This window comes from Capsicum annuum, chromosome 5, assembly GCF_002878395.1.
Source record: "Capsicum annuum cultivar UCD-10X-F1 chromosome 5, UCD10Xv1.1, whole genome shotgun sequence".
Taxonomy (NCBI): Eukaryota; Viridiplantae; Streptophyta; class Magnoliopsida; order Solanales; family Solanaceae; genus Capsicum; species Capsicum annuum.
Window position 1 is genome coordinate 7,320,071 of NC_061115.1, and position 24,253 is coordinate 7,344,323.

The 24,253-nt window shown below is 29.5% G+C and overlaps 1 protein-coding gene across 1 annotated transcript; it reads left to right on the forward strand.

Annotated features, from left to right (window-relative positions):
- The first annotated feature begins 6,683 nt into the window (after positions 1–6,683).
- Positions 6,684–13,267, forward strand: LOC124898410 (F-box only protein 8-like). Its single transcript, XM_047412060.1, has 2 exons — positions 6,684–6,725; positions 12,080–13,267. Exons 1-2 carry the CDS (start codon positions 6,684–6,686, stop codon positions 13,265–13,267), a joined length of 1,230 nt encoding a protein of 409 aa, XP_047268016.1.
- The last annotated feature ends 10,986 nt before the right edge of the window (positions 13,268–24,253 follow it).

Here is a 24,253-nt window from a genome sequence, read left to right on the forward strand (position 1 = left end):
TAACAATTTGAAAAATATCTATAAGTCATATTGTATCCAATGTCGGATGAAGTGCAGCAATACCTGAGAGCTAGCGACTGAAGGGATATCTGTAAGTCAACTCTTATCCAAGGTCGGATAATGTGCAGGATTACCTAAAGGCAAGCAATTCAAAGAATATTTGTAAGTCGCCTTGTATCCAACATCAAATAATATGCAAGATTATTCGAAGATTGACAATTCAAGGAAATTTATAAGTCGTATCGATACAAAAAATGTGCAAGACTTACCCGACATTATATGTAAAGAATTGTTGAAAATAACCGGAGATGTTATCATACAACAAGTGTTATAGGTGACCAAAAGGTTACCGCATCAGCATAAGATTACATGGTTGCAGGGACCATTTTGCATAAAGTGTCGTCGGTGTCTAAAAGGATCACCCCAATTTGAAAACATATTCACTTGACAAATAAGCTAATTATGCAATAACCAAGAGGGTTGTTGTATCTGTTGTTGCAAGTTATTTCTTTCTTAACACGAACATGAAAGGATGACTTTACTTTTCAGATGATAACTCACATGGAGATATGGTAAAAAACTATATACCTTTTCATGAATTGTGTTTAGCACTAACGAATTTTGTTTGAGGCATTGTCGAGAGCATCCGAGAGGATGAAAATCTCAAAACAAAACCACAGGTGCGGACGACTCCAGATAAGACGCAGTACAACGATGAACTCTTTCTTAGTAGCAAAATGGGACATAGTCTAGAGAGGGACGTCAAACTCTTTGGAAGCGAGCTAAGGGATCATCACCACCAACAATCAAACCACACCCCTATTAGAAGGTATGTGGTTATTTTAGAATATTTTGGTTTCAGCTTCACCTTCGGGATATTTATTAACTTATACCGAGGGTAACATTCTTTTTCTTTTAAATTTGGGTGATAATGTACTTAGAGTTGGGAAATTATGTCCATCTAATTTCGCACCTATAGATGTGAAGAACTCCACATTCATGTTTAAGATGTTACAAACCTCTTTTCCGCAACTCGATCAACTTGTCACTCATCTCAAGCCAAAGATCGTCTGAAATAAAAGGCTATCTTTTCTACCTATTAAGTTGAACTACAAGAAGTCTGATTCCCCGAGTCTCGAGGATATGTAGGCTGAGCTCTATGAAGAAAACTCGACTGCATTCCAACCTCCCCCAAATCCCTTTATTCTCCAGCTTTTTCATTTCATCAAAAACTCCAGAATCGAGATAGCTTGTGAACTTTTGAAAATCGTCCTTTATGAACTACAAGTGGCCTGAATTCTCATGTAACCTGAGATATGTAGGAAACCCAATACCGGAGTCCGGCCATAACTCTATGCAACGTATGCGAAAACCAACCTTTTCCAGATTCAAATTTGTGGTCGGACAAAAATTAGAAACGTCAACCTCCCTTTGCCAAGGATTACTTGCATTCATCCTACCTAAAGGGAAGGGACAGTTGTTAATACCTAATTTTTTCTCTCCACAACCAAGTTTAATTTCGAGTTTCTTCGATTTTCAAATAAAATTACAACATTTATCTTATCCGAATAAAAGCTTTTCAAAGTATTTATCTGGATAATTTTATCATTTTAAGTAGCGATTATATATTATCTTATTCAATTATACGAAATTATATAATTTGGTTACTTAAATATTAATTTTATGAAATATCGAATTTAATAAAAGTTTATCTTGAAAATAATTTTAAATGATTAAAACCTTGATTTAAAGGTCATGTGTTCTTGAAAACAACTTATTTGAAAATAAATAAATAATAAACTAATGTATTTGTTTGGTTTTATTAAAGCAAGAAACTCAAGAATAAACAAGGTATTAATTCGCATCGAATTTCCATTCAATTTAACCGATCTATTAAATTTGATCATAATTGAAACTAAATTAACCACACTTCCAATGCAATTGGTCAATTAACTTTTAATTTAGTCAAAATTTAAATAGAATAGGCTAGATCTTAATTGAAATTATTTAGTCTAATTGAGGTTATTTTCTAAAATAACCCTAATTTTTACCCAATTTTGCCAACAGCACAACATGCAACAGCAACATTTCTACCATCAAAAACTCCGAATCTGACCCGACACCATGACCCGCAAGCCCGGTGAATCCGAGAACCCGAACCAATAACAACGACCACAAAAAATTTCAATCCAAAAATCACTTCAAAATTTCAAATATTTGTACAAGTTTTATCCTCAAGTGAGAGATTTCAAAACATGTTATTTTGTCCCACATTGGTAGAAAAACCAAGGATGACCTTCCACCCTCTCTATAAATAGCTCATTTGAGAGCAATTTTAGAAAAAGGCTGGTGAGGTGAAAAGAATTCTTTTGAGCAAAATAGTTTTATTTTTTTAGTAAAAAAATTTGTTTCAAAGAACTGGTCGGTTAAAAATTTTGATTTTAATAGCAAAATTCAATTTCCCTAATTGTGTTCTTTCTTTACTTTATTTAGTACTTGCATCATTAACATATGATAGGTCCTGACGCCTAATTTATTTATTGCACTATTTATTTAGTTATTTGCATCATTAACATATGGTCGACCTTGCCGCCTAATTTATTTGCATATTGCATTTTTACATTTAAGTATTCATGAACTTGCTTCCTCTCCTTTCCCTCTCTCCCCGTACCCTCTATATTTTAAGAAGTTCACTTTTGTGTACTGATAGAGTAGTTCATTTTGATGAATATGTGTGCTTAGTCTATAAAGTTGGATGTTAAATAGATATTCATTTGATGAATTCGAGTCCTTTTCTTTTTCCTCTTTGTTTAACATGCAAATTGTTGAGTCCAAATGGACTCTTCTCATGTGTATCTTGATGGTGGGTCAATGTGGTCCATTTTTCTTTTGAGTCATCCTTTCAAGCCTATCAAATAAATTGGATTTTGGAGAAGAAGTTGTCGCCGATAAAAGGAAATGGGGTTAAAATTTAATTTATTTTTTTATTTTTTTCTTTTCGTAGCTTATAGACATGAAAAGTCTCATTTTTTTTTTATTGTTTTATGTATCTAGTTATTTATTTTGTTCATTTGGGTCTCGAAACCAAAGTTGTAAATTGATACATGTGAAATTGATTATGGGCCAAAAGGTCAAAAAAAATAGATTAGGACAGGTTATGGGCCAAAGCCCAACATCTAGATTAGGACAGAGTTTATTGATTTGGGTCCAATAGCCTGAGTCTTTTACTTTTCTCCCCTTCCTCTCTTTATACTTATTTGCTTTATGTTTCTGTGAACCTAGTTAAACTCCCTAACTAAGTCACTAAACACTGATTTTGCAAAAAAATACAAAATATTCCTTAATCAATTTTTTTTAACGAATCGATTTTTCTTAGAAGTTAGTCAAAAGAAATTATTTTCAAACAGTTCGGATAACCGTAAGTTAACGGACATTTTAGGTACCTTAAAAACCTTCCTAAAATGTTAATAAAAATCGTTTACCTAGAATTTCTAAACTTAAATGATTTTTCTATTTGAATTATTTAAGTAATTTAGGTTTTCTTAATTTTTCTAAATAAATTAAGTGTCGACTCTCTAAAATAAAGTCTAAATTTTTGCAAAACAGACACAATCGATGGCCCTCAAAGAAATTTTATTTATTTAATCATTTATGTTTTTTACTATGTACTAATATTTTTTGATTGTTGCGCCAACCCATATATACCTTAGCATTGACTGAGTGTCGCTCTATGCAATCCATCATCTACCCAACGCATGAGAAGGCATCAATTATATTTAAGGTCTATGAAAGAGGTCCAACACTAACAAAATTTAAATATCAGATTTTTACAACGATAATAAAGTACATGTCAAATCAAATCAAACAATAATATCTCACTTTCTTTTTTGTCAAATCACTTCATTTTTTTCACCATTTTTTTCTATTTTCTCCTCAATTTTTGTTTTTTCTTCAGTAGCTCATCTTTTTTTCTTCTTCGTCTTTCTTATCTTGTTCATCTACTACCTTCTACTCTTCTGTTTCTTCTTCTTTCTTTTTTTCTTCCACTTTTTCACCTGCTGCTGCAAGGTCTCCAGTCACTACGAATGCGAGTTTTCGAGGTTTACTAGATGTCGGCAAAGGGGACTGTCGACGTGCACTGCATTATTTTGAAAGAATTATCAAAATTAGATAAGTAAATTAAATAGGAAGAATAAAAAAAAAATAGTTTACCTTGGCAAGGATAGGAGATCATCCTCCTCCCCATCTCTACCATCTCCCAGGTTCTCATCTTCACTGCTATCACTTTCACTTTTTCCTTCGTTGGAAACTTCATTGGCTTTTCGCTTCGTACTGCTACAAGGAGTGGAAGTAGTCCTTTTAACTGCTTTATGAATTTTGGCCATTTATGATCTACAAGCAAAAACGAATTTGTAGTGGTCGATTTATGGACCACTGATTTATTAAAATAAATGAAAAAATACAGCAAAAATATATATATGTAGTGGAACGAATCTGTAGTGGTCGATATATCGACTATTAGTCTATTAAAAAAAAAATGCAGCAAAAATAAATCTGAAGTGGTCGATCTATCGACCACTGATCTATTAAGAAAAATGAGAAAACGCCTCAGATCAAACATGCAAATGAATTTCTAACTTCACCAGATATTGGCAGTGCAATTCACAACAACAAGAATATCATTAAAATGGATCCAATTCAGTACAAAAATATCAAAATCAATGCGCAATATAAATATAAAAATTTAAAAATTTTCTAGTCATTATCCAAAGCAAAACACGATTAAACATGCGAAATTGACAGTTCATAGTGTCTATAGCTTAAATTAAGTTTTGAATATGGTTGCAAATCTTCTCCTCTCTACTCTAGCAATGATAGTTTAGTTCATAGTGCTCTCTACTCTAGCAATGATAGTTTAGTTCATAGTACACTCCAGCAATTTGCATGGAGCCAACAACTGAATAAGACAAAAATAAATTACGACTGATTTCATTCTTCCCTGCATATATTAGTGAGTCAACGGTAGCGAAACTTATAATATTCCAATATTTCTTGTCATTCTAATAAAGAATCTATAATGTTTACGAATATACATATGTAATAAAATCTGAAAAAAAAAAAAAAAAAAAGATTGTTTCCAAAATTATCACCTAGTTAATTCTAAGAGAGTCACAAAATTAAAGGCTCGATTTCTTTACAATTCTTTTTAGCAATGATCATTTAATTCATGACACATTATTTCTTGAAGATAGTCTGGCAATCCTTCTTAGAAAGGATCGTTTAGTTCATGACACATTAGAACAATTTTCATGAAGCCCTCAATATCATCTTATCTAGGATGCTTTCTTTTGTATTCTTCCCTCCAAATATTAAATAGATGAGCAATAAATATAAAGTCGAACTTGTTATCTCTATCTCTATCTCTATTTTCTATTTTCTGTTAAAAGTGTAAAAATCCTTATAATTGGCGTTTACCCTTTTTACCCTTCATTAAAAATCTTTTCTTTAAACAAAATCATCTTTTTTCCTTTTATGATATTAAATATTAATTTAAATTGTAAAATTCTATATTACGTAGTTACGTTATTTACATTACAAAGTTTTATTCTATTTCAAGTGGGCAACTATGACGTTCAAAAATATCATAAATTACAAAGTTTTTTGTAAAGTTCTATATTAAATATTATACATGGCGCAAAATCCTATCCCATCTATCCTATTCCTATCTATAATCTATAATATATTATAGTTTGAAGGGCATTAGAAATATCATTTGAACTTTTGCCTGCTTGCTTTTGGCATTTCAGAGAAGCAAAAGTCTTTACTTTAGACAAAATTATCTTTTCAATATTTTTTTTTAATATTTAAGAGTTGAAAATTAGTTAAATATATTTATGGTAGAACCTTTTTTTATTAGAAGTCATCAGAATTAATGACAACTAATATTTTTTTATTAGTTTAAAAATTCTAATCAACTAAATTTAATTTTAAAAAGATTTAAAAAGTCTATAAATCTACATCTACATCTACAATATATTACAATAAAATAGATATTTTAAATTTTTTACACTTCATTAAAAAAATTATTTAATATTAAATAATTAAAAGTTACATGTGTGAATCACGTGCGGCTAAACTAGTATACTAATATACTTATCATTCTATTAAACAAACTATGTTAACAAATATAAATATGTAGATAATTTGGAATAGATTGCTCCAAATTTATAATCTAGCATTACTTTTACAGAGAAGAGAGTGGTTTCTTCGAGTGATAGTTAATCTTTGAAATAGTATAATACTTCTTCCGTTTCATAATAAATGAATTGTTGAATTTTGACACACATCTTAAGGAAAAAACATTAAAGACATAAATTTAACACAACTTTCTATTTTTACCCCAAAAAAGAAAATGTTGACCTTGTAATACCTTTTCAAAAGTTAATTGGTTGTCAAATCATAAGGGTAAATTTGGAAAAAAATTCAATGATTCACTTATTTTGAAACACCAACAAATACTCCAATAATTCACTTATTCCGAAACAGAAGGAGTAGTTATTTTTAGCAATAATCGTTTAGTCGTTCAAGGCACACTCTATAATTGTATTCTGACATCTACATAGAGTTGACGTACAACTCGACTGGACAATAATCATAATTCATATATTGAGTTTGTCTTTAAGATGTTTCTTCCCAGATTCATTTCTGATCAAGATATTAATGAGGTGAGTGATGAGAGATCAACTGAACGTATCATGTAAGAATATTCCTCGTCATTGTAATAAAAATTTATACATTAACAATCATACATAAATATATTGCTGACGAACTTTTTCAGCAATGATCATTTAGTAATAAATCCTCGACAATTTACATAAAGCCAACAACCGTGAAAGATAGTGATAAATTCTCAACAATATTTTATCTAAAATGTTGCAGTTCAAATTCTTCCACCCTCAGAATAGGTTTTTAGTAACCCTCATTAACTTCTAACATTTTTTTATCACAAATTTTAAAGTATTAAATTTATGGCGTGGTGCTATATGGAGGTGATAAAATTCAGTAACAATAAAAGACATAAAGTTATTATTCTCTCAATTATTTTTCTCTTCAACAATATTACATTTTTTTTTCTCTACCAATGTTTCTTTTATCATCTTATGTGCATGTGATTGATAAGGTTTCAATTTTACTGAATTGTCCAATTTTACTCTTTTTCTTGGCATAATTTTTATATGCAAGCATTGTTATTATAATTAAATGTCTTTTATAAAAATTTATAATCCACTCTATTTTGAGTATGTTATTATTTAACATTTTGTAAACATAGTTATATATAAATATTTATATAAACCTTAGTAATAAACAAAATCATCTAATTTTAAATAATCAAAAGTTACACATGCGAGACACGTCTGATTGATCCCTATTTTAAAAAAAAATATTTCCTATGGTACATCAATACAAATAATACAAATTTTGTTTATTATTACAAAATGAAATATATAATTCCTCGTGTATAAAACATGGCAAAAGAATTTTCTAAGCAAATAACATTCTTTTTTGTCCAAGATAATAATATTTTATCTTTAAAAATTGTAAATTGGACAATTCAATAAGTGGATTAGAATATCCTAATGATTGTGTTATAACTTTATGCGATTATGAGTAAACAACATAAATCCCAACATTTTACTACCTAATTATCCTCTCTCCGTATTTTTATAATAATTACATAAAATTTCAAATATGATACATTAGTTAACGTCATGATACATTAGTTTATGATACATTAATAAATCTTTAATTATGTTAAAAACGAAAAGAAATGATAATTAAGCCTACAGTTGAGCAATTAATGCGCTTAATTAAAAAAATTGCCGTTTAAATTGCATAATATACGTCATTTAATAACTTATAATAACAAATATCATAAGTTTTCCTATTATGTAAAAACTTATGATATATGTTATTATGATAACAAAGATCTCATTTATAACATTGAGTTCATGATACACTAGAGTTCATGACACATTACATTTATTTGTGGTTAATAATACATTATTATATTTAATTTATTTAATACTTTATATGTGCAAAAATGTTTGATACATTGTATTAAAAGCTAAATATCTTATGATACATTACTTTATATATAAATACAACAATATTATATCTACTATTGTATTGTTAATTTAAGTTTCTAATACATTAAATTATTTTAGTTGAGATACATCACTATAATTAAGTTTACATTATACTTGACTTATTTTTAAAAGTGACTTATACATTATATAATTTACATTAAGTTATAAAACTACAATTAGCTTATATGATACATTGCTGAAGATTAAAATATATTTTGATACATAATAGTCTAACAGATGGACGAAAATTAATTTATAGAAATTGTAATAAAAACAATCAAAAATTTTGCTTAAATATCATAGCCAGTAGGCGAATTTTGGGCGAGATTTAGGCGAATTAATTTATAGAAATTGTAATAAAAACAATCAAAAAGTTTTGCTTAATTCAAAATGGATGAATTTAGAAAATAACCGGATACATTACCTGAATTCTTGGCGAGATTTGCGGCGCAGTAAGTGATGTACTAGGGCTAAATTGTGATGTATCTGAAAATAAGTTACTTTTATGAGTTAGAAGGAATTTTTGTAATTAGTTTAGTGGGATGAGATTTTAAGTAATAATAAAAAGTTAGGGTGTGATTTTAATTAATTTTTCCTTTAATATATTAATATTTAAAATGTGAAATAATAAAGAGTACGAAGGTGAAGGGACAAAATGATGTCTAAAAATGGACCAATTGTAAACTTTTTCCTTTTTCATAACTTTTTTTATTTTCACATCTCTGAACAGAACTTCTACGTACCCAGAACTCAACCCTGAGACCTCTGATTCAGTGAAGTCGTCTCAGCATTACATCAGAACACATGTTTGGATTATTCACGCACATCACCTGATGCAAAAGTTTTTTGTAAACTTACCTAAGTACTATCCAGATTTTATAGTTGTTGAACACCATGACTTTTCACCAACAACAAAAACAACATACCCAGTATATGTAGAATGTATGTAGTCCATCCCACTACCTTAGAGGTGAGTTAGATCGAGAGGTTATTTCTAATAGACCCCGAAGGATAGAATGTACGCATGCAGTCCATACTCATATCTCAGAGGTCAAGGTAGAAAATCATGACTTCTCGATAAGAAATTTTACAAGCTACCTCAATGAGGTAGGGGTGAGGCGTGTGTACACACTTTACCTTCCCTTGATCCCACTTGTGAGATTTCACTAGGAATATTGTTGTTGTACTTGTACATTAGTTGTTCCTACATGAAATCTCTCCTGTCAATGTCGATATCTTAACCTATCAATCGATTCTTGAAGCAGTAGATCTGAATGGAGAGCTAGATGCTTACCATCTCTTTCATATTTGAAATGGTATACAAAACAAACAAAACAGATGTATCAAATTTTTCGAAACAATGACAAGAAAAATAGAATATTGTAACGTATAATTTGCCACATCAATATATTTTAATATACACATTTGAGAAAATCAAATGTCTTAGTACTATATTTGCAAAGAGTGGTTATAGTGATGATAATAAATATGGAGTTTATTACCAGGATTATATATATATATATATATATATATGCATTGCGTCTATTTTGGGGAAATAGTAGCGAGGGGCGTAGATACATTATAGAAAAAAGTTGTAAGATTAGCCAAAATTTAGCCTTTTTCCAATCCCAATCCTATGAACCCGGGGGGATATAATGAAGTGTCTATTTCTTACAAATTATGTTGGAAATAATAATTCAAAGTCGGAGTAGAATCCTTAGTTGTTTAGGATTTTATAATTGGTATTTATTTGATTCATGTGTAGAATTAAGATTTGTTTGTCCTAGCAATAGATTTTCTTGTCCTAATTTAATTTGGTTTGATTGTTTAGTACTATAAATATGGATGATATATATGAGTGCTTTTGTCGTCTGTCATGAATTGTAATGAATATTATTTGAGTTTAATGAATAAAATATCTCGACTTAAACTATTTTGATAAATTATGTTAAGGCCTAAAATCGTTCATTTTTATTATACCGAAAACTTGTGTATTATCTTATATTAAATAAACCATGAAAATTAATTTTTAGAAAATATATGCCAAGTTACATTATAACATCCCTGAATTTTAAAATGACTCGAAAAGATGCGTATGTCGCATTCTCAATCAAAATAAAAATATCAAACGTGCGTAAAGTTTATCTAGCGTTAGAAGACATTTATTTCATCTCTAAATTAGAGGTCATGTTATCTTATCTATTTTTTATTCTATTTTTATCTCTTTTCTTTTTATTTTATAAATTATGTCTTTTATATATATATATATATATATCTTCCTAAACGAATTAATCTTACGCTTGGCGAACAAAATTATATATAGGCTAAACAAAATTAATAAAAAGCAAAATAACATAATCACATGATAAAGTTAATTAATAAAGTTATATTTAACAAAATTATCATAACGAAATTCTCAAAATTCCTATCTTTCTTTTGTTTTTAACTCTCTGATCGTGTATGCGTATTTTTTTTTTTTACCTTTTTTAGTAATTAACTACTTTCTGTCTTGCATGCATGCGTAACATATATATATATATATAGTAAAGTATTGCATCTGCATGTGTGTGTGTATTTTTTTTTCACTTTCATTTTCATGTTATATTAACTTCAACTCTAACAATGTGGAGCCAAAAGAAATACTGTTAAAGACCCCAAATTCACTAACGTATATGTATTTCACATTACTATTTATCCTTTATTAGATCTGATAGTTGAACTAACATTTACCAACTATATATTACACGTTATATGCCAATACCAACATTGTGTATAACAATTTTCTTATCAATTTAAGAAAAAATAAATTAAGTTAAGCATACAAAAAAAAAATCATATAATATATGAATTTTTCTCTGGATTTAACTATATAAAATTATGAACGTTTAAACGCATGTGAAACTTGAGAAACTTCATAATAATGGAATCAATTCTCGTATAATGGCGACGTTACATAATGCAAAGAAAGATTAAGAGTTACCTGTTACGAAAATAATTAACAATAAAAGAAAGAAGAAGCCACGAACTCAAAATCACGATCCAACTGTCAAACTCCAACTTGTTGTCTACCACATTTTAAAAAAAAATAAAAAATTCTCTATGATTTCTAAAAGAAAATTTTGTCCACTTTTGCTTTCTCTATGTTACTGTCTTTTGCTTTCTCTTAGATTTTCTCCCCACTTTTCTCTCTAACTCTTTTTCTCTTTTCTTGTTGACTCCCTTCTCTTCTCGTCTCTCTTTTTAGTTTTTTCTTTGTTTGTTCTCTTTTTTTTTTTTTTGATTTTTCTTCTCCCAGTTTTCTTGTTGTTTGTCCATGTGTGTATATAAAGGGAACCTAAGGGAGGGAGTTAGGGAGGTTGAGATAATATAGGGGGTGGTTGGGGTAGGATTTTAGGATAAGATCACGTTTTTTAAAAAAAAATAACAATAATAATAATAATAAATAGAATAAATAAATAAATTATTTATAAAATAAATAATAATAATAATAATAATAAAAATATTAAATAATTAATTTTATACTTAATAAAATATAACTAATCTAACATAAAATATAATTAAGAAGGAAAGAAAGAAAAAAAATTACTAGCTTATTTATAAAAATCTAAATTAAAAGAAAATATTTTTGAAATTTTTTTTATTATTATTTTAAAATTAAATTTAAAACAAAATACCCTAAAATGTAATTATTTTTTTTGAATATATTTTCACAATTTTTAAAATGATATAAGAATTAAAATAATATCGGATCAAATATAAATATTAAATAATATATATATATATATATATATATATATTAAACTCAGGGAGGGTCAAAATCACGTGTCTACAGTTAGTAATTATAGTATATAGAAGAAATCATTAAGCAATTTCAGGAGTTTATTTTTTAGAGCTCGATCTTGGTTGAACTGTCTTTTATTTGGAAACTTCAGAAAAATGTCTTGACATCTCTTTTTTGTCCTATCAAGGCGGCTACGGATCACCTCCAAGAGGAAATACTTATGGGCATCCTCAGCAGGTTACCTATGTGGTCTCTTTTTCGATTCAAATGCGTTTCAAGTATTTGGAAAACATTGATTTCTGACTCTTACTTTACGGTGAAGCATCTCAATCGTACCAAGAATGACCAAGGTTCCCAAAAACTTCTGATCACCCAAATGTGCTTTAGGGAGGAGATATTTCCCATGTATTGTTGTCCTTTGTCACCGGCTCAACTGGTTGATGAAAATGTGCAAAAACTCAAACTTGATTGCCCTTCGAACCCTAAACTAACTGTGCGTTGCAAAATCCTTTGCTTATACGATGGTTTAGCTGTTATCAGGGTTACTGATACGTTTGATCATGACCTCTCCACTGTTTTACTGTGGAACCCCTCCACAAGAGAATCAATGGTACTCCCCCCTACAGAATTTTCAGATCAGCCGAGAGAATATTATTTTGGATTGGGTTATGACTCAACCAGTGGTGAGTATAAGATCCTTCGTATCTACCAGGACTTTAATCCCTTTTGCCGTCATCGTGTGAAATTACCTAATGAAATTCTCACTTTGACAAGTGGCTACTGCTGGAGAAGAATTGTTGAATATCCTCGTCATGGCATTTGTAGCTTGGTGTGGGCTATGAATTTTTTGGCATTCATACATGCTACATTTCATTGGATCGATATTTCAAGCAATCATTTTGTGGTGGTTTCATTTAGTATTTCAAATGAAGTGTACGGAGAGATGCCCCTGTCGGAGGAAATATTAAGCTTATTGATGCCAGGCCACTGCTCTATTGGCGTTTGTGTGTTGGGAGGAATGCTTTATGTTCATTCTTCTATTTCTGTTCTGCATGATAAGACGATGTTTTTTAAGTTCTGGGTTATGAAAGCGTATAGTGTGGAGGAATCTTGGATGCCATTGCTAACAGTAGATAGTTCTTGTTTTGTTGATGTCAAACTGAAATATATGTTTCCTCATGGTGAAGTGCTATACTTGTTTAGGGCTTTGGAACTTAGTGGGAGCGCATTTTGGACGCGTAATGTAGGACCATTTAGATTATGGCCTCAATGTGATAACACTGGGAGCGTATATGCTTATACAGAAAGTTTGATTTCTCCGAAATCACTAACTTATTAGTTTCTTAATTATGTATGGACATGTTGAAAAACTCGTATTCTTATTAGAGTTTATCTATTACTTAGTATTGGTATTAATTAATTCTCTTATTCTTCACTTACATGGACAATGTTTTTATGGAGTATAATGCCATATTTATTGGTGTATTTTAAATGATGATTAATATGATAGACGATGTTTGATTTGTTGGATGATATTAATGTAGGCCTCGTACATAATATCATTCATTCATCCTATAACTAAATTAAACAGTAAATTAAATACAGAAAAGAGCCTAAAATGTCCTTAATTATGTGAAAACGGTGTAAAATACTCTTTGTCTATCTATTGAGTCTAAAATGTCCTTCTTGTTTAATTATTAGGCCTAAAATGTCCTTTCTGTCTATCTATTGAGGTTATTTTATCCTTATATTTAAGAAAAAATTACATAATACCATAGCTTAGCTTTATTAAACTACATAAAATTCCTACGCTTTTTATTAATACTAGTCTAATTTACGTGTGTTGTACGTGTATCAAGCGTTAATTAAGAATAAATGTATATAAAAATATATTAGTAGGTACGTTATATTATTTAGTACAAAAATATAGAAAATACCATGTAAAATTTTGAATATAAAAAAATGTAGTAAATTAATAAGAGGAACGTAATAAATTATCATCACACTAATAATTAAGGAGCAAAATTAGATGTAGTCAAAAATATATTTCACGTTCAAGATTATACTCCCTCCGTCCCATTTTACCCGTCCCAAATTGGCTAAGTTGATGTCCCAATTTACTTATCAAGATAAGACAAACATTTCTTTCCATATTTTACCCTTTGCATTAATTACCTTTTCTTTAAATTAAAATGTAAACATCATTTAATAGGGGCACTTTGGTAAGCTAGCCATGTTATTTATTATTTTTTCTTAATTTCTGTGTCATCCCAATTTGGGACAAGTAAAATGGGATGAGTACTATTTAGTCTTTTTCTATAAGTTGAGATGGTCTGAATTAATGACAAGCAGAGTTTTGATACTCGAAAAAGTATTTAGTCATTGATATACTTATTTTTAATGCTAAAAACACTTTGCCTTTCACGGAGAGTTATTTATTCTCACGATTCTACATTTTTATTAAAATTAAAGATATTTTAGATGATTATACATCTTGAACATATTAGGAGCCGTTTAGTTAGTGAATAAAAATAGTCTTTCATGTATCTTAAGATATTATTTTTCCTAAATTTTATTCTTTAAATTATATAAATGAAAATTCAATATTCTGCTTTTAAAGAATCAAGAATAAATTTGTATGATTTTTTAACTTCAAATATTTCTTTTGTTTCTCTACCAAGCTTAAGTGAACAAAAACTCATCATTGATATCTAAAGACAACTCATAGCTATAGTATTTAAAACAATTAACTAATAATTATTTTGTTAACTAATTTAACATAAAATAACACATAAACTACATAACTAAACCCTATAAAGGATAAATAAGTCTAGAATTAATGTTTTGAAAGTTATATAGCGCATTAATTTATATGGCTTCATTGAACATAAATGAACTCAGCTTCTCAAGTGATCTGTCAGATATCATATATCAATCATCTATGCAAATATAGTACTCAAACAATATCCACAATGTAGAACGACTTATGAAATTTAAGATAGAATATTAACGTTAAGTTCAATTATTTCAATTTTTATATTAATTATTATTTATTTTACAAATAAAAAAAATAGCAGAACCGACCACTAGTGGTCGGTTTTTATAAAAATAATTTAATTGAAAAATATTAAAAACCGACCACTTATGGTTGGTTTTTTAAAAAAAATTAATCTATTTTTAAAAACACCGACCACTTGTGCTCGGTTTTTGAACTAAAGAAATTAAAAAGTAAATAATTTTTAGTAACCAATAATTATATATATGTAATCAAATATATATATATTATTTTCATTAAAAATAATTATATATATATAATATAATTTATATATAATTTCCTAAAATTACATTGATCACACATAGTCGATAACCAGTATAATAATAATAAAAATCAATCATTTTTAAATTATATGAAAAAAATTACACTAAAAAATATATCAAATAAAATAAACAAATTATGTTAAACATAATATTTATCTTTTACTTATGTTTCAATATATGGAATAAATATTTTCCTTGTATATGCGTTAAATGACGTTAAACATGCATAATCTTTGTATTATGAATATGTGTATATATAACCGATAATTCATCAGAATATAATGAATGTGTTCTATTATAAGGTAATATACTTGTGGTTGTGACATATATAGTACGTATTCAAGAGTTCATATATATATATATATATATATATATATATATATATATATATATATATATATATCATGTAGTGATCGATTGATGAACGATTTAGTCAAAACCTAGTATATTAAGCTAATCAAATATAATTAATAGATCACTCATCTGAGTATGTATATGAAACACGTCGCATTATATTATTGGATAATATACTTGTGTAAGTATGTGATATGTATAGTACGTATTTAGAACTTGATATAGTCGATAGTTTGTATTTGTGTGTGTATGTATAGGTATATATATATGTATATTAATTATATAGTCAAGGTATATTAATGACATAAGATAAAACTAACTGATAATTCATCTGATCAGTATATGTGAAATACGTTATATATTATTATGGGGTATACGTAGTATATTAAAATCGTATATGTGATGTTTATAGTACTTATTTGAAAGTTGATAGACAATTAATTGAATATATGTATATATATATATATATGTATATCTCGTGTAGTGACGTATGTAGTAATAGACAGCTCGATAACTGAATCTATATATATAAACATTTTGAATAATCCATTGTTATCATACTATTGAGGAAATAGATATACTATTTAGTGTCAATATGTATATACACGTATATTGTTGAAGTTGTAATAACGTAAGACAAGTGATCAATAATTTATTTGATTAACATATTGTATTACGAGGTATATATATGTGTGTGTGTGTGTGTGTGTCAATGAATTTTACAATTTATGATAAATTTTTGGTTAATTAGCATTTAATTACGATATTATATGTATAATATATATATATATATATATATATATATAATATATATATATATATATATAATATCGTAATTAAAATCTAATTAACCAAAATTTTACCGTCAATTGCAAAAGTCATTAATATTAGTATACAATTGAGGAAATATACTACTCGTCTTATTATTACAAATATTATAGAATTTATTAAAAAATTAATTTATTAATTTATTGATTTATTAATTTTAGTAATTAAAATATTTTTTTATATTATTTTGTTAAAACCGACCACATGTGGTCGATTTTTTGAAAATTTTTTAAAAATTGATCACATGTGATTGGTTTTTATTAAAATATTCAGAAAATCGACCACAAGTGGTCGGTTTTCAACAAAATAATAAAAAAATATTTTAATTATATAACTCCTACCCGACCCCACCCCCACATGACCCGACCCGACCCAACCTAAACTAGCCTAAGCCGACCTAAACACACAAACACACACACAAAAATACCCTAAAGACACCCAAAATAATTTTCCAATCACAAAACCCATTGCTCCGGCGACTGCTCCGGCGACAACAGCTCAACTCTGGTATGAATTTTGTTGTATTTTGCAAAATTTATGTTTTTTGGGGTTGATTTATCGGTTAACTAGTTTATATAATTGTGAAATTTATAATGGTGAAGATTAGGTTAGTTTGAACTAGTTTTTTTAAGCTCGTTTGTAACTCGAATTTTGTTTAGTTATTTGCAGAATTTTTGAGCTATACACATAATTGTTGAACTAGTCTTGCTTGTTTAGATTCTTGTTTTAGATATGACTTTTGCTTGATTGAAGTTATTGATTGTATAAATCCTCAAAGTTGGAATGTTTAATTGTGATTTTGTAAGATTCTTGAATAGATTTTATGGTTTAGCTTGTTGTTTTTTATGAGGGTTTAGCTGGTTGTCTTTAAAGTGAATGGATTTACTTTTATGGTTTAGCACTTTAGCTTGTTTTTTTTATATGAGTTTTGCTAAATCACTCAAAGTTGAAATATTTTGTCTTGATTTTTTGAGGTTCTTGATTCAGTGACCGGTTATCTCTTTCACTTTAATTTATGTCAAGCAAAGGTAAGTTAATTTCTCTCGATTCACTATTGTTGTTATCTTCTTTTTATTATTCATATTGAAGTCTAGTGAAGTCGTATGTGGCCTTGTTCGATTCACTAGCATTGTTGTTATCTTCTTGTTATTGTTCATATTGTAGTCTAGTGAAGCCGTGTGTGGCGTTGTTCGATTCACTAGCATTGTTGTTGGCATCTTCTACATCTTGTTGTTGCTTGTTTCTTGAATGTGGTTTTGTTTTGATACTTAGTCACTTGAAAATGGTTAAGTGTAGGAACTTTAAAGGAGATTTTTTTGTTTTGAATATGGTTTGGTAGGTGACTTAGTTGGTTGAAAATGTTTAAGTGTGAGGACTTTAAAGGGGATTTTTTTATTTTGAATGTGGTTTGGTAGGTGACTTAGTTGGTTCAAAACAATTAAGTATAGGGACTTTAAAGGGATTTTTTTTGTTTTGAATGCGGTTTGGTTGGTGACTTAGTTGGTTGAAAATGGTTAAGTATAGGGACTTTAAAGGGGATTTATTTGTTTTGAATGTGGTTTGGTAGGTGACTTAGTTCTTTGAAAATGGTTAAGTGTGAGGACTTTAAAGGAGAATTTTTTTGTTTTGAGTGTGGTTTGGTAGGTGACTTAGTTGGTTGAAAATGGTAAAAGTGTGAGTAGGGGTGGGCGTTCGGTCGGTTCGGTCTGATTGTTTAATATCGGTTCGGTTTATTGGTTCTATTTTTACAAATTCGGTTTGGTTATTTCGGATTTTTATTTCGGTTTGAAATATTAAAGTAGTTAGCCTCTCTTTTTCATAACTGAACATTTAAAATTGATGGATTTTTTTAGAAAAACTATTTTTTTAAACCTGTTTTTCATTCCCAAATATAAATACTTATAAATAACTCAACATGGATGAAATGAAATGAAATAATCATAATCTTAACATAATACATAACGTCATTAATCATTACATATAATATAACCTTGCATAAATAGTCTACAAAACAACATAAAAATCGTAAACATAGTCCATGAAACAACATACTTTCTGCATAAATAGTCCATAAAACAGTCCAAAGTCACCAAAATAGTCCATAAAATATTTGAATCACTAAAACAATCCATAAACAGCCTGCGGCGTATGTGAATTTGCTGTTAAATGTTAATTGTGAATGTGAATTACTAAATATTATATATATATATATATATATATATATATATATATATATATAAAACATAATATTATATATATCTAACATAATATTATATTATATATATAACATAATATTATGTTATATATATATATAATATAATATTATATTATATATATATATTATATATATAATAAAATATGTATATATTATTTATTTATTTATAAAATTTCAGTTTTTCGGTTTGAATCGAATTTTTTTTTTAAACCGAAACCGAACCGAAAAACCAAAATTCTAAAATTATAAATCGAATCCGATCTAAAAAACCGAAAAACCGAAACCAAAATTAAATTTCGATTTGGTTTTTCGATTTTTTCGGTTTAAACCAAAATATGCCCACCCTTAAGTGTGAGGACTTTAAACGAGAATTTTTTTATTTTGAATGTGGTTTAGTAGGTGATTTAGTTGGTTGAAAATGGTTAAGTGTAAGAACTTTAAAGGAAATTTTTTTATTTTGAATGCGGTTTGGTTGGTGACTTAGTTAGTTGTAAATGGTTAAGTGTAGGGACTTTAAAGAGAATTTTTTTGTTTTGAATGCGGTTTGGTTGGTGACTTAGTTGGTTAAAAATGGTTAAGTGTAGAGACTTTAAAGGTTATTTATTTATTTTGAATGTGGTTTGGTAGGTGACTTAGTTGGTTGAAATGGTTAAGTGTGAGGACTTTAAAAGAAATTTTTTTGGTTTTGAATGTGGTTTGGTTGGTGACTTAGTCACTAGAAAATGGTTAAGTGTAGGGACTTTAAAGGGGATTTTTTTATTTTGAAGATGGTTTTTTGGTTGGTGACTTAGTCACTTGAAAATGATTAAGTGTAGGAACTTTAAAGGGGATTTTTTCGTTTTGAATGTGGTTTGGTTGGTGACTTAGCTGCTTGAAAATGGTCAAGTTTAGGAACTTTAAAGGAGATTTTTTTTGTTTTGAATGTGGTTTGGTTGGTGACTTAGTTGCTTGAAAATGGTTAAGTGAGGAGACTTTAAAGGGAATTTTTTTGGTTTTGAATGTGGTTTGGTAGGTGACTTAGTTGGTTCAAAACAGTTAAGTGTAGGGACTTTAAAGGGGATTTTTTTGTTTTGAATGTGGTTTGGTAGGTCACTTAGTTGGTTGGAAATGGTTAAGTATAGAGACTTTAAAGGGGATTTTTTTTGTTTTGAATGTGGTTTTGTTTTGATACTTAGTTGGTTGAAAATGGTTAAGGGTAGGGACTTTAAAGGGGATTTATTTGTTTTGAATATGGTTTGGTATGTGACTTGGTTGAAACTGGTTAAGTGTGAGGACTTTAATGGGAATTTTATGGTTAAGTGTGAGGACTTTAATGGGAAATTTTTTGTTTTCAATGTGGTTTTGTTTTGATACTTAGTTGGTTGAAAATGGTTAAGTGTAGGAACTTTAGGATTTATTTGTTTTGAATGTGGTTTGGTAGGTGACTTAGTTGGTTGAAAATGGTTATGTGTGAGGACTTTAAAGGGGATATTTTTTTTTTTTGAATGTAGTTTGGTAGGTGACTTAGTTGGTTGAAAATGGTTAAAAGTGAGGACTTTAAAGGGGATTTTTTTTGTTTTGAATGTTGTTTGGTTGGTGATTTAGTTGTTTGAAAATGGTTAAGTGTAGGGACTTTAAAGAGATTTTTTTTGGTTTTGAATGTGGTTTGGTTGGTGACTTAGTTTCTTGAAAATGGTTAAGTGTAGGGAGTTTAAAGGGGATTTTTTTGTTTTGAATGTGGTTTGGTTGGTGACTTAGTCACTTGAAAAGGGTTAAGTGTAGGGACTTTAAATAAGATTTTTTGTTTTGAATGTGTAGGGACTTTAAAGAGGATTTTTTTGTTTTGAATGTTGTTTGGTTGGTGACTTAGTCACTTGAAAATGATTAAGTGTAGGGACTTTAAAGGATTTTTTTATTTTGAATGTGGTTTGGTTGGTGACTTAGTTACCTGAAAATGGTTAAGTGTAGGGACTTTAAAGGAGATTTTTTATTTTGAATGCGGCTATGTTTGGTAATAATTGAATTTTTGTGACTTGATCTAATTAGTTGAATCTGATTGATTGCGTAGATGGAACCTGATTATTGCTGGATATATCAACTGAACAATGATAATAATTTTTGTGCTTATGGAATGTTGTCTGGGTGGATGACTGCAGGAAAGTTGGCTTGTCCATATTGCATGGAAAACACAAAATCTTTCACATTGAGACATGGCGGAAAAAATTCATGGTTTGATTGTCATCGTTGTTTCTTGCCATCTGGTCATGAATTTAAGAGACTCAAGAATGAATTCAGAAGGAATAGAAGGGAACATGATGGTCCACCTCCAAGGTTGTCTTGTCATGACGCTTGGAAAATAGTTCAGGATTTGCCGAAAGCCAGCGAGGAACGATTGTACATAGGGTTGTGTAGATTTCGGTTCAAACCGTTAACCAGAATTGATAATATGTTTATCAGGATAACAGTTTGGTTGTTTTACCTGTCGGGTTGGGTTTCGGATCTAAGGTTTTTCTAATTTATTTATCGGTTCGGGCCTCGATTTATTTAACATTTGTATATTAGCGATGACTTTGAGTTGCCATTGTAATTTTCTGGTGTCTGTAGTCAAAAACCAGAAAATCACAAAGGAGTATATGTTTAATGTTTAATGTTTAATGTTAACGGTTTAGCATATATACAAACCGAGGTCCATATGTTTATAATAATAGCTTTAAAGAAAATGTCTAATGTCCAATTTTAATGGAGGGTTGTTTTACTTTAAATAAGGGGCTATTTGGTCGTTCAACTTTGAAGGGTATTTGTATAATCTAACTTTACACTATGGGGTTTATCACTTTTAGTATACTATGATTTATGTGGGCATGTACATTTTACTACTGATTGACAATGTATTTCTCTTGTAGCATCCGGAGCATGTTCAGCAGTTGATTCTGGTAGGACTAGCTGGATTTTCATCTGAGACTGAACATATATCCGAGCGGATGACCCAGTTCAGAGCAACTTGGAAGGGAGTTGTCTTGAATCATCAGTGGGAGTCTAATGAAACTTATCAGGTAGATGCTTTTCTAAATGATTGCTTCTACTTCTAGTCTAACATGTTGCTGACCATTGTTTTGGCATATGTTAAGGCATAATACAAGTATTTACAGTGACACTTTTATGTATCTGATTTTTCTCATTTGTTACTTCATCTCACTGTACTCTCTGGTTACTGCAAGATTTTACTTTACTCAGAGAACATAATCATCTTAAGTCTAATGCCTACTGCTGTTTATGATTCATCTCACTTTTGTTCCCCTTTCGTCCAATGATATGATCATATAGCGAGCATATTGTACGTTGACTGCAAATGCTTTGCCTGGATTTCAATATTTTTCGAGGAATGCATGGTAAAGGACCTGGGTAAACCCATATAAGATATTGGTGAATGGATTCAATAAACTCTTGTTTTCGTAAACATTAGATATGTTTAGTGTTAATGGTTCACTCGATAACAGAACCGATAACAATGAAAAATCGATAAATCGATAACCGATTAACCGATATCTTAACGGTTCTTTAATGGTTTAGCATATATACAAACCGATAATGAATAAGTAAAACCGATAATTTTCAAAACTGAACCGACCGATATGCAGCCCTAATTGTACAGGCTTGATGGATATGGCATTTCGCATAACTGGACTAAGCAAAGTATATTTGGGGAGTTAGAATATTGGCCAGATAATTTACTTAGAAATAATGTTGATGTCATGCATACTGATAAGAACTATTTTGATAACTTGCTCAACACAGTTATGGATGTCACTGGAAAAACAAAGGATAATCCTAAGGCCAGACTTGACTTACCAAAATATTGAAACAGCAGAGAATTACACTTACAGCAGGGGCCCAACGGCAATGTTCTTAAGCCCAAGGCTAGTTTTACATTTTAAGTTAGACCAAAAGCATCAAATATGTGAGTGGGTTCAAAGTTTGAAGATGCCTGATGGATATACCTCAACTTTGGGAAAGAGGGTTGATATGGCACAAGGAATCTTACATGGAATGAAAAGCCATGATTGGCATGTTTTCATAGAACAATTACTTTCAATTACTTTTATTGGTTTACCTGAAAACATATGGAAATCAATAGTAGAGATCAGTTTGTTCTTCAAAAACTTATGTGTCACCATATTAAAAGAAGAAAATTTGGCGTGAATGGAAAGTAATATTGTTATGATCACCAACAAGCTGGAGAAAATTTTTCCGTCAGCGTTCTTCGATGTGATGGAACATCTTCCCATTCACCTTATGCACGAAGATAGGCTAGGCGGTCCAGTTCAAACTAGGTGGATGTATCCATTCGAATGATAAGCATTTGCAATATATTTAAATTCATACATATATTTTTTAAATATAGTAAACATCTAACCTTAAGATTGTATAGGGAAATTGGAAAATTGAAAAGGGATCCCAAAAACAAGCATAGGGTGGAAGGCTCTATAGTTGAGGCATATCTTGCAAGAGAAACTTCTCAATTTTATTCATACTACTTTCGTGATGAAGTTGCTTGTTCAAGAAACCGACCGAATCGTCATCAAGACAATGTGAATGAGCCTCATTTGCAATCGATATCAATTTTCAATCAATCTGGTTGTAAGGCTAAAAAGACCATACGCCGCCGGCTCACTCCCACGAAGCGCAAATCAGCAACTTTGTATTTATTGCTGAATTTCCCAAAAATTGAGCCCTTTCTGAAGTAAGGAGATTAAAATTGGAACATATCTTATTTGTTTACTCATTCCCTTAAAGAAACTAATTGTGTTTCGCATGTTGGGTCTTCAATTCATTTAAGACTCAATTCCAAGAAAATCAAGTGTATGCATCATTTGCAACATGGTTTAAAAATGAGGTTCATAAGTGTATTAATATTTCTACAAAGTTTAAACATTTACACATTCCTCAACTAAAATATATAGCTCATGCAATGTCCCAATACACAGTAAATGGGTTTAAATTTTCCACCGAACAACACTCTAGAACAAGAAAAACAAACAATAGTGGTGTTTGGGTTAAGGGTGATGACAATGTTGATTACTTTGGCATCATACACGAGATCTTAGAACTGGAGTATGCTGGTTTCCCAATAAAAAAAATTATCCTCTTTTGATGTAAGTGGTTTGATCCAAGCACAAGAGACACAAGAGTAAATAAGGAGCATAACATTATTGAAGTGAAGCACAATAGTTCGTATCCTGTTTACGATCTATTTGTTCTAGAGCAAAATGCTAAATAAGTGTATTATGTTTCTTATCCGTTGCGCAATGACAAGTCTGATTGGTGGGATGTAATCAAAATAAATCCTATAGGACGGGTGAAAGTTGAGAATGTGCTAAAGACTGTGTATCAAAATGAAATTCAGATTGATCACCAATTAGTGGACGTTGACTTAGTGGATAGTTTAAATCAACCAGAAAATATATTTTAAGAAGTTAATATTGTGTAAGAAGAGGCTAAGTGGGTAGGAGATGAGGAAACCTCCGAAGAGGGTGAAAGATTTAATGGAGAGTCTTTAGGAGAGAAGGATTAGTTGTGTAGGTTGTATTTATTATGTATTGATGATGTCTTTATGCTTTGTACTATATATTT

Excerpts from the sequence above, each read along its gene's own strand:
- LOC124898410 (XM_047412060.1), top strand. The coding sequence starts at position 6,684 with ATGTTTCTTCCCAGATTCATTTCTGATCAAGATATTAATGAG. Across the intron at positions 6,726-12,079 it reads CTGATCAAGATATTAATGAG|AAAAATGTCTTGACATCTCT; the intron begins GTGAGTGATGAG and ends TGGAAACTTCAG.